This window comes from Mauremys mutica, chromosome 3 (assembly GCF_020497125.1).
Source record: "Mauremys mutica isolate MM-2020 ecotype Southern chromosome 3, ASM2049712v1, whole genome shotgun sequence".
NCBI classification, from domain to species: Eukaryota; Metazoa; Chordata; order Testudines; family Geoemydidae; genus Mauremys; species Mauremys mutica.
The window spans coordinates 91,442,074-91,454,422 of NC_059074.1; the positions used below are offsets into that span (position 1 = coordinate 91,442,074).

General features: G+C 41.1%; 1 protein-coding gene across 4 annotated transcripts in view; it reads right to left on the minus strand.

The window, feature by feature from the left end:
- Nucleotides 1-12,349, minus strand: part of FAM184A (family with sequence similarity 184 member A) — a 165,649-nt gene that overhangs the window by 65,108 nt on the left and 88,192 nt on the right. For all 4 annotated transcript variants that reach the window (XM_045010480.1, XM_045010478.1, XR_006578178.1 and 1 more), the window contains exons 7-9: nt 7,682-7,843; nt 5,673-5,794; nt 5,330-5,480 (exon numbers count right to left, since the gene is read on the minus strand). In XM_045010480.1, coding sequence (XP_044866415.1) covers nt 5,330-5,480; nt 5,673-5,794; nt 7,682-7,843 — 435 coding nt within the window. The remainder of the gene's footprint in view (nt 1-5,329; nt 5,481-5,672; nt 5,795-7,681; nt 7,844-12,349) is intronic.

Below are 12,349 nucleotides of genomic sequence, written 5' to 3' on the forward strand. Positions count from 1 at the left end.
TCGGCGGCGGCAGGCCCCGCCGCGGGTCTTTGGGGCACTTCGGCGGCGGGTCCTGGAACGGAAGGGCCCCCCGCCGCCGAATTACCGCCAAAGACCGGGCTGCACTTCGGCAGCGGGTCCCGCTTGGGCGGTAACTCACCAGGTTACGCCCCCCCCCCTGCAGGCGAAGACCAGGAGCAGAAGAAGCTCCTGCGCCTGGCCCCGCAAGAGTTTTCCGGGCCCCTCGGAGCGAGTGAAGGACACCGCTCCGGGGACCCTGAAAAACTCTCGTGGGGGCCCCTGCTGGGCCTGGGGGCAAATTGCCCCCTTTCCCCCCCCCGGGCGGTCCTGAGGCCGGGGCCGGCGGGTACACGGGGCTGGAGCCGGGCGGCGGGGGAGGCGGGGACGTGGCCGGGCTGGAGCCGGGTGGCAGGGGAGGCGGGGACGTGGCCGGAGGAGGCGGGCCTGGGGCCGGGGCGGGGTGGGGACGTGGCTGGGGCCGGAGCCGGGCGGCGGGGACGTGGCCGGGGCTGGAGCCGGGCGGCGCGAGGCCAGGGCCGGCGGAGGCGGGTACGCGGGGCCGGCGGTGGGGGTGGCGGAGACACGGCTGGGGCAGCCCAGAGCCCTCTGAGTCCCGGCCGCGGCTGGGATTTAAAGGGCTCTGGCCTCCCCGCCGCGGCGGGCAGCCCAGAGCGCTCTGATTCCCGGCCGCGGCTGGGATTTAAAGGGCTCTGGCCTCCCCGCCGCAGCGGGCAGCCCAGAGCCCTCTGATTCCCCGCCGCGGCTGGGATTTAAAAGGCTCTGGGCTCCCCGCCGTGGCGGGCAGCCCAGAGCCCTCTGAGTCCCGGCCGCGGCTGGGATTTAAAGGGCTCTGGGCTCCCCGCCGCGGCCGGCAGCCCAGAGCCCTCTGATTCCCCGCCGCGGCTGGGATTTAAAAGGCTCTGGGCTCCCCGCCGCGGCCGGCAGCCCAGAGCCCTCTGATTCCCCGCCGCGGCTGGGATTTAAAAGGCTCTGGGCTCCCCGCCGCGGCGGGCAGCCCAGAGCGCTCTGATTCCCGGCCGCGGCTGGGATTTAAAGGGCTCTGGCCTCCCCACCGCAGCGGGCAGCCCAGAGCCCTCTGATTCCCCGCCGCGGCTGGGATTTAAAGGGCTCTGGCCTCCCCGCCGCAGCGGGCAGCCCAGAGCCCTCTGATTCCCGGCCGCGGCTGGGATTTAAAGGGCTCTGGCCTCCCCGCCGCAGCGGGCAGCCCAGAGCCCTCTGAGTCCCGGCCGCGGCTGGGATTTAAAGTATTTTTATTGTTTTTTTTTTTCAAGATCCCAATTATAGGCCGCACCCCTAATTTAAAGACTTAAATTAGGGGAAAAAAGTGCGGCCTATACTCGGGACAATACGGTAGTTACCTCAACATTTGCCCATTTTTTAGACATGGACTGACCTCTTAAGGTCATAGAATCATAGAATATCAGGACTGGAAGGGACCTCAGGAGGTCATCTAGTCCATCCCGCTGCTCAAAGCAGGACCAATCCCTGGACAGATTTTTGCCCCAGATCCCTAAATGGCCCCCTCAAGGATTGAACTCACAACCCTGGGTTTAGCAGGCCAATGCTCAAACCACTGAGCTATCCCTCATTTAACATAAGGTTAGGGCCAACTTCATTCCAGAAATACAAACAACTTGTTAAAGTGGTCTACAAGATCACTCCACACACAGAGCACTTGTATGAAGAGATCTTCCTTCTTATTGTTAGCTTTACATACTGGAATCACCTAAAACTGCCAAAAGTAGGTGATTATTAGAACTACAGAAAGAAGACTCTCAGAATCAGAAAAAAGCTACACAGAACTACAGCAAAATCCTTTTGCCAATCACAGAGAAACAAGATGAAAATACTTAATCCATTTCAAGGTGTATGAGTATGAGATGCAGAAAACGAAAGCAAAGCTGTCAGAGCCAGAAGTAAAAAAACCTGAATGACCAATATGAAGAACTAAACCCACCAGACAAGATCACAGTCCATAAAATTCCCCACCAGCAAGGTCAGACTTTACTAGAATATAGTCAATAGCACACAAGAATCCTAACTGAGGATCTGTTTATGAAAAAGTAACAAGTGAAGAGAAATGGAAAATGTCTTTTGCATTGTTTTAGTTTCTAATTAGTCATCTGTCTTCACACGCTGTCATGGTATGGCATAACTCTTATTTTGTGTGGCTGGGCACAGGTGAATGAACGTGAGAGAGAGAATAAGCATTTTAACATACACAAGTTGTCTCCTACGCCCACAATTCTCTTCTTAACCCTGAGAATAACCTCTCTTCCCTTTTATCATTATTTTTCTGGATTTCTCTGTTCCAAAATCTTAATTCAGGAAAAGAAAAAAAATCCCAAAAGTACATGCTCATTTCCAACAGTCATGAACTGGTATTTTTACACTCCAGAAAAACAGGCAAGCTTTATCACGTGATTAAAAAAATTAATCGTGATTAATCGTGCTGTTAAACAATAATAGAATATCATTTATTTAAATATTTGTGGATGTTTTCTACATTTCCAAATATGTTGATTTAAATTACAACACAACACAATACAAAGTGTACAGATCTCATTTCATGTTATTTTTTATTACAAATATCTGCACTGTAAAAAACAAAAGAAATAGTACTTTTCAAATCACCTAATAAAAATACTGTAGTGTAATCTCTTTATCATGAAAACTGAACTTACAAATGTAGAATTATGTACCAAAAATACCTGCACTCAAAAACAAAACAATGTAAAACTTTAGAGCCTACAAGTCCACTCAGTCCTACTTCTTGTTCAGCCAATCACTAAGAGAAACAAGTTTGTTTACATTTGCAGGAGATAATGCTGCTCGCTTCTTGTTTACAATGTCGCCCAAAAGTGAGAACAGGGGTTTGCAGGGCATTGTTGTAGCCAGCGTCGCAAGATATTTATGTGCCAAATGCGCTAAAGATTCATGTCCCTTCATGCTTCAACCACCATTCCAAAGGACATGCGGCCATGCTGATGACGGGTTCTGCTCGATAACGATCCAAAGCAGTGTGGACCAACACATGTTCATTTTCATCATCTGAGTAAGATGCCACCAGCAGAAGGTTGATTTTCTTTTTGGTGGTTCGGGTTCTGTAGTTTTTGCATCAGAGTGTTGCTCTTTTAAGACTTCTGAAAGCATGTTCCACATCTTGTCCTTCTCAGATTTTGGAAGGCACTTCAGATTCTTAAACCTTGGGTTGGATACTGTAGCTATCTTTAGAAATCTCACATTGGTACCTTCTTTCTGTTTTGTCAAATCTGCAGTGAAAGTGTTCATAAATCAGACAACATGTTCTGGGTCATCATCTGAGACTACCATAACACAAAATATAGGCAGAATGCAGGTAAAACCATGGAGCAGGAGACATACAATTCTCCTCCAAGGAGCTCAGTCACAAATCTAATTAACACCTTTAAAAAAAAACAAAAACAAGTGTTATCAGCATGGAAGCATGTCCTCTGGAATGGTGGTTGAAGCATGAAGAGGCATATGAATGTTTAGCATATCTGGCATGTAAATACCATGCAATGCCGGTTACAAAAGTGCCAGGCGAAACTTTGTTCTTTCAGGTGACGTTGTAAATAAGCAGCGGGCAGCATCATCTCCTGTAAATGTAAACAATTTTGTTTCTTTTAGCGATTGGCTGAAAAAGAAGTGGGACTGAGTGGACTTGTAAGCTCTAAAGTTTTACATTGCTTTGTTATGGATTGCAGTTATGTAACAAAAAAAAATCTACGTTTGTAAGCTGCACTTTCACGATAAAGAGATTGCACTACAGTACTTGTATTAGGGGAATTGAAAAATACTATTTCTTTTGTTTGTCATTTTTACAGTGAAAATATTTGTAATCAAAAGTAATATAAATTGAGCACTGCACACTTTGTATTCTGTGTTGTAACTGAAATCAATATATTTGAAAATGTAGAAAAACATCCAAAAATATGTAATAAATTTCAATTGGTATTATATCGTTTAACAGTCCGATTAAAACTGTGATTAATCATGATTAATTTTTTAAATTACGATAAATTTTGTTTAGTTCACTGCATGAGTTAACTGTGATTTAATTGACAGCCCTAATTACAACACATCTTGTTAAGTATCTTAAACATAATTAAAGTATTTTTAACACAAATAAAAAAAACCACAAAAGTTTAGCATGTTTTGGCTGATGTACCACTTTTTAAATTGAGCTCCTTTTGGGAATGTAACTAAGAATGTGCCAATTACAAGCTGAAAAAATGGGAATGAGTCTTCGAAAATAATGAGAATAATCTCAAAAATGAGAAACAAAAGTCCTTGATTACATCCAAGCTGTAAAAAATAATTTAGATCAAGATTTTCAGAAGCCTCCACCTTTATGGGCAGAAATGATAGCATTTACAAACTTAACTTTCCTACAGTATATAAAATCAGGTAATTAGATGGGGAAATACTAACATACGCACCCATAATTAATTGTGAGCACAAAGCTGCACACTTAAGTTTTTGAGCTCTCAAAGTTGAAGCCATGGCTGAAGCAGTCACAATACAGGCACAAAAATAACATGTGTTTACTAAATCATTTCCAAACAGCTATTCCTTTCTGTCATTAAAATTAAGTTTGTCCTTCTCTTTTCCTTATTTTTCATCCAATACTGTCATTGCAAGAAAGTATAAAAGAAAGAATGTGTGTGAATGATTTAACAGGGGGAAAGCACGGTATTATAGTAAATATTAGCATGAATACACACAGTAGCTGCAATTAAAAAGCCAGCATTTACAAAGATTATCACACAGTAGCATCTGAGATTACTATAGTTTCCCCCCTATATTTAGGGCAGGAGATAGCTGTAGTAAATGTGTGGTGATACTGGTAATTGGCAAATTTTGACTTTTTTAACGGTTTCTACTGTACCATCAATGTAAACATGTATGATACCTCCAAATAATTACAAAACTAACTAAGCAATATAACATACATAAATACCTACAACAAGAAACGTTAATAGGTAGAGCGCCAGAAATCCACAAAGCGTGGATAAGAATACCAAAGAAATGAAAACAGTTTCTTCATGTTCAGTAACAGAAGGAAAAAGAGTATACTCTTTCTCATCATTTTAATGACTAAGAAAAAATTTCTCATTAATCAGTATTGTTATTTTTGAGTAATCTGTAATGAGTTACCATCATCCAAATTATGCCTAGAAACAAGTTTTATACTGCTTTCATACAATTAGTCAGTAATAAACCATTAGCAGCCTAAATCCAAATTATAACATTCCTCTGATACTGAACTAGCCATTCCAGTTACCTGGTCTAAAAGATCTTCCACTTTTTTTTGCCATCCATCCCTGGCAGCATTTTTTTCACGTTCTTTCAGTTGCAAGAGCTGAGTCATGGCTGCCTTTTTATCCTCTTCATGCTGAAGCCTCAACTCTTCACGAAGTTTACTACATTCCTGTCTGAAAGCAAAAGTAACATAACTAAAACATGATCTAGCCTTTCATAAAAATAAAAATTAAGTATTTATTGAGAAGTGAATTTGAAACGCTTATATAATTACAAAAATCTTTGCTGTACAATGCATTAATAATGACTTGTTGCATTTAATGCATGCTTTTCTTTCCTATTTAAAACAAAGAAAAAACACTTGCCGAAGATTTTCTGTCCATTTTATTTCTAGGTCACGAGCCATTCTGTCAACTTTCATCTTCTCCTCTTCCCTCATGGCAGAAATCTTTGCTTCATGCTGCTGTCTCTCCTGTTCTAGTTCCCCCTGAAAATACAAACTTTATAAGAGACTCACTAGCTGCAAAAAAATTTTTTGAACAGAAATCTTTCTCTGAACCAAAATAAAATTCCTGCCAGTGTGTACAACTAGAATTGACATTTTTGGTCATTAAACACTTGTTTACAGGTGCCTTATTTTAACATGGTTAAAGTATAAAATAATTAATAAAATAATTAAAAATCTGACTCCTAATGAAGACTGTTTTCACTGTTATTTTCAGTTCCACAAATATTTGATCTATCTGAATTATGCTTCTGTTGTTACATTTCTGACAAAATATTTTTTTTAATTTATTACTTATTTGAATTTTTTCAAGGAATCATTTATGCAAGTAATGTTTCTTTGTATGTATCATATGTGAGTGGTTGGCTGCAATTATTCAGCACTTGAAATTAAAAATTTGAGCTGTTTTGATCAGATACAAAGTTCACATGGTATGTTTTTCTGTTCCTTGCCTGGCAAGGCATAATTATAATAATCAAGTTTTTGTGGTGGACACTTGTAATCAGGAATTCAAAATTCATTTTCTGTGAACATTTTGAAATATTTAATTAAACTTCATAGTTACAGTAAACATTCCTGCCAGCAGTATTTGCTTTACTTATGAAAAGCCAACACATAAAGCACGTGGAGAGTATCGGCAGTTTTTTTTTTATTTAATGAATATTCATGGGACATTTTTTGCAGTATTCGCTCTTCTCTAACCAATACATTCTAAAACCTGCTGAGACAATTGCTAGTACTAACCATTCCTTAAATGTGAACATTTAAATTTCAGATGCTTATTCTTTCTGAATGCACAGTGGTTATCTGAAAGTTACAAGTTGGAACAAAAAAGATGTTAGTACTAAACTAGCAACCTGTACGTTGGATCTTTTAATCTTTTACATTGGGCCCTGGCAAAGACAAGCATTACACCAAATAGGGGATGGGATTATTCACATTTAAAGTTAAGCATCTGCCTAAATGATTTTCTATGTAAAGGATATTTTCCATAGCAACCACGTATGACATCACAAATAGGGAATTATGATTTTAGGTAGGGAATAAACAACAAAACCAAATAGATGCTGAAAATGCTGTTTTCCTTTTCAATAAAAATTAGTGGAAAGAAAATATGACAGTACACAATAAGCAAATTGGTCTCTAAATAGCCTACATGTCTGTGACGCCTCAGTAGGTTTTTATAAGGAAATTAACTGAGGGGGCAAGGAGTCTTTTCACATACATACGCGCACACATAATTTAAGATGCAAATTTAGTTCACAAGACAACAAAAAACAAATTATATTTTATATTGCAGACTAATTCAGAGGTTTACCAAACATTATAACTGTTTTTTTTCTTGAATTCAGTTTCACGAGAAGGAATATTCCTAACACCTTTTTTCACTCTACAATAATTGTGAACCTTTGCACATTTGCTTGCTGAAACTTTCTTACTCAGTCTTTTACAGATATCTTCTACTTTTAAAAAGAAAACTTTAAAAAAGGACATGTCAATTAAATGTTCATTATTTCATTGTTTGAGGGCACATGAAGTGAAAATCGACAAGAGTTAAACACAAAATTCTAGCTCTAATACAGCTACTCAGAGTTGTTTACAGTACGATTTCAATTAGCTAGAGAAAGATGTATTTGTAGCAACACTCAGTTAATAATAGAAAGGACCTCTTAAAATATTCATATCTAATTTTTATGTCCTAGGACTTGAAATGGAAAAAAAAAAAGGAAATCAACTTTTTTTTTTAAAATAGGGCTATATGAAGCCACTTGTTTACTATATCCATTAAACCAGGTCTTGACATTTAAAAAACAGTCAGAAAACAATAATTGTGTTTTAAATCATTTGCTTTCCCCATCATGTGGTTACCTCAACATTATACAATGAATCCGTGGTCTCTCTCAGCCTTGCTCTGGTTAACTCTAGTTCTTTTTGGAGTATTTCCTGGGTTTCCTGAAGATTGGAGATGTGTCCTTCTGCAGTACCAAGGCCCTGTTCACTTTTTCTTACTAGGTCTTGTAGACGACACACCTACAATATAAATAAATACAATATTTTCATAATTATTACTAATGGCAACCAAACAAAATCAGCCTCATATCTTTCACTCTCAGGATACATCTACACAAGCATAAAAGACCCACCACATAGCAAAAGCTGGCCCAGGTCAGCTGACTCAGGCTGGCAGGGCTCAGGCTGTGGGGCTAAAAAAAAATCACTGTGCAGACATTTGGGTTCAGGCTGGAGATCAGGGTCCGGGATCCTCCTCCCTTGCAGGGTCTCGGAGCTCGGGCTTCAGCATAGGCCTGAGCATCTGCGCAGCGATTTTTCAACCCCGGAGTCAGAGCCCCACAAGACAGGGCCAGGCACGGGTTTTTGATCCCTATGTAAAACCCCTAAGGGTTTTACTTTAGTGAATACTATTCTCTTCCGTGTAAATCAAATTTTCTCTTTAATATGACTATTTTCATGTACTGACAGGCAGAATTCCTCCTACGTATTTAAATTTACAATATTTGTATGATTAACTGAACACCTTTAAAGGAAAAGGTATCCAAACCTACACTTTGAAACATTTTGTGAGGAATTTTACAGAATACAAATAGGAGGGGCTCATGTTAGAGTGTTTTGGGGGGCAAACTGCCAGGGTGGCACCCAGACTAGCAGTAAGAGTGCAAGAAGTAGCGGTGCTCTGAAATGGGGTGTGGAATTTAGGGACTGAACTAGGAATACGTAGCAAAGAATTGAGGTAAGAACATATGAAAAATGGGTTGGGCGTTGGTATTGCCTGGGCCACTTTGCACCTGCAATCTGTTTCTGCCTGTCCCCAACTCTCATTTTGACCAGATATGGTCTTGTTCTCTGGGTGCTAGCTCATTCCTTCCCTCTCCTCCCCCATTTCACTGTTGCTAGACTCCCTGTCCTCCTTCTCACTATGAAAGCATAGCAGGTGCTGTTCTACTCCTCTTGAGCCTGGTCTCACTTTTTGTTAGCACGGTGTCAGAATTCAATGCTGTTGTATTAAGGAAGTTAAGGCAAAAAAGACTGAATTGAAAACATGACACCAAGGGGATCCCTGAGACCTGGCAGCTTTAGACAGCAGAGTGAGAGAACAGCACAGGTCACGTTGGTCCCAATGGTAGGTGCCACACGGGGGTGGGGGAAGGATTAGCAGGTGAAGTACTCAGGAGAGTCCCCGCAGAAGCAGCAACAATCATGAGCGGGGGCAGCAGGGAACAGGTGAAATACCAATGGGACTTTCATCCTCTGTCAAAAGTCTAGCAAAGACAGAGGGGAAGGGTGAAACTTGGTTCTGGCTCCAGGGTCTGAGCAGAAGCTGAGTGGAAGGTTGGGGAACCGGAGAATCACCAAGAGGAACTTAAGCTACAGCAAAAAGAGCAGCCAAAGGAATAAAAGTGATGGAAGACTGAGTGTACCACTCGGCAAAGCCCCTGACCAAGCAACAGACACAGGGAATTCCACCCCCTTACTTGACGTATTTTAACCATTAATCAAGACACATTTTAATACAAAAAAACCTCTAACACGCTACAAGAATGTTACATTAAATTCTTCATTTGAAAAAACTTCAAATTGTTAGAAGTTAAGAAATTAATGAGAAAAGGATCTAATGGTGACCTTAAGAATTCCTCCATTTCAAGTATACAGTACAAAGTACAGTAACTTCTCACTTAAAGTCGTCCCGGTTAACGTTGTTTCATTGTTACGTTGCTGATCAATTAGGGAACATGCTCGTTTAAAGTTGTGTAATGCTCCCTTCTAACATGGTTTGGCAGCTGCCTGCTATGTCTACTGCTTGCAGGAAGAGCAGTCCCTTGTAGCTAGCTGGTGGGGGCTTGGAACCAGGGTGGACCAGCAGCCCCCTATCAGCTCCCCGCTCCCCTAAGTTCCCTGTGCAGTAGCTGCCTGTAGTTCAGCTGTGTCCCTCCCCCCACTGCCATGTGCTGCTCCTACCCTCTGCCTTGGACCTGCTCCCCGAGACTCCTGCTTGCTGTGCTGGGGGGGAGGGAAGAAAGAGGGGGGCTAATGTCAGGGTGTCCCCCTCCTCCTGCACTCCACTTACCCCATCTTCCATAGAACAGGGCTCAGGACCAAGGAAGCTTGCAGCAGCTGTGGTCTCAGCAAGCTGATCTAATTAACAAGGCAGTGTACTTAAGGGAAATGTGCATATCTCCCTCCATTCCTGCTGCCTTGCAGAGTGAGAGAGTTAACCCTTGAGGACTCAGCCAATTGCTAGTTCATCATTTAGCAGTAAGGGAAATATCCCACCCTCTGATTCCTCTACCTCAACCAAACTTCACAATCATCATCACTGTGTACCAGTATTAAATTGTTTGTTTAAAAGTGTGTGTGTGTGTGTGTGTGTGTGTGTGTGTGTGTGTGTGTGTGTGTGTGTGTGTGTGTGTGTGTGTGTGTGTGTGTGTGTGTGTGTGTTGAAAAAATATTCCCTGGAACCTTACCCTCTCATTTATATTAATTCTTATGGGGAAATTGGATTCGCTTATCATCGTTTTACCTAAAGTCGCATTTTTCAGGAACATACTGACAACATTAAGTGAGGAGTTACTGTATGCAATCGTTAACCCTGAGCAATGTGACATAGTAGTCCACAAATATTTATTTTACAAATATGAGTAAACTTGGTTTCAATATTTGGGGCACAGAATTAAGATATATATTTACATGTTTTAATAGTTATTTACAATTACTAATATTACCAACACTTATTGGTATTTTTCCTCAACATTAAAGAGGAAATGTTGTAAGATGATCAGTTATTAGTAATTTGTTTTCTGGACTTCCATATCCTATCTAGATTTTTCTCATAAATTTTGATACACATGCAGCAGTATCAATGAAAAGAAGGCACCTCAGCTCCTCCTGTTCTGAGTCTTTCTTTGCTTCTCAGTCTCTTGGTTTCCTTAGTTATTATTTTTATTAAAAATGTATTATAAATTGAAACAAAAGAAAAACTAAAAGCCAGCCGAGTCCAAGAATGCCAGGAATAATGATGTGTAGTTGCAGCCATGTCAATCAACAATCCCCCACCCCAAACACACCTTCCAAGATCCATAGATCCTACATATGCCTATCAAACCTGCGGTATACTTCATCCAGTGCACTAAATGCCCCAACAACTATGTGAGTGAAACCAGACAATCACTACGATCTCAAATGAACTCACACAGTAAAATGATAATACAAAAACACCTTATTCACCTATGGGTGAACACACTTCATAAAGTGACCTATCAGTCCGCATCCTCAAAGGAATCCTGCACAACTCTTTCAAAAGACGAGCCTGGGGGCTTATATTCATTACTCTGCTAGACACTAAAAATCATGGACTGAACATAAACACTGTATTTATGGCTTATTACAACAATCTATAACCAACTAACCCCCTCTTTTTGTCTTATGACTGCAGAGGTGTTAATAGGCCACTCTATCTGGAATAGTTGATTACAACACATACTAACTACTTATGCTAAACAATCTGTCCTAGTGTCACAACAAAATGAAAGATGGAAGGGATAGCTCAGTGGTTTGAGCATTGGCCTGCTAAACCCAGAGTTGTGAGTTCAATCCTTGAGGAGGCCACTTAGGGATCTGGGGCAAAAAAATTGGTCCTGCTAGTGAAGGCAGGGGGCTGGACTCAATGTCCTTTCAAGGTCCCTTCCGGTTCTAGGAGATTGGCATATCTCCAATTATTATTATTATTATACCTGTACAAGTGCTCTCTGTGGCTCAAAAGCTTGTCTTTCTCACCAACAGAAGTTGGTCCAGTAAAAAATATTTCCTCACCCACCTTGTCTCAGGAATAATAAAAACACTGTTGAATTAGTTAGCTGGAAAAAAGTGTTAATCAAAATCAGAATGATGAGTGATGATGTATTAGCTAAACAGAGTTTTGTCTAATTCACAACTGGATAGAAATCTCTAAGGAAACCTAGATGTCACAGGAGATTGTACTTTTGATTCATTAGGAGACGATTTTTCATCTAAGGCAATAACAAACCAATGATCAAGCATGGTGATAAAGATGTTACTGAAAGTGCCTGTCATCTTTTGAAAATAATGTAAAACTGAAGCCCTGAATACTAGTTGTCCTTACAAAATCCCAAAACAATTTTTGCAAGAAGAGCAGCATTAACCTTGGTATCCTAGAGAAATTTCAATCTGAATAATTAAACTTTGCTTACTGTAGTTTCAACACTGCCCTCTGGTTGCAATTCAAGCAACAAATCAAACTCATGGAACTATATTTGCACTATGGAAATAATTTAGTGCTGTTGCTCTTGAGTCCAGTCAATATTTATAGTTTGTGAAAATGATCTCTTAGCTCTTTCAGAAAAAAGCAAACATTCAGGGATCTCTGATTAGGATGTCACTGATGAGAAACTACTTTCTGTTCCTTATGTTTCCAGCTACAGGTATCTTCTGGAACCAACTCTACAGGCACTGACAGGCAACGACAGAGTCTAGAGCAGCACTACTATCAAAGCTGGTGAACCA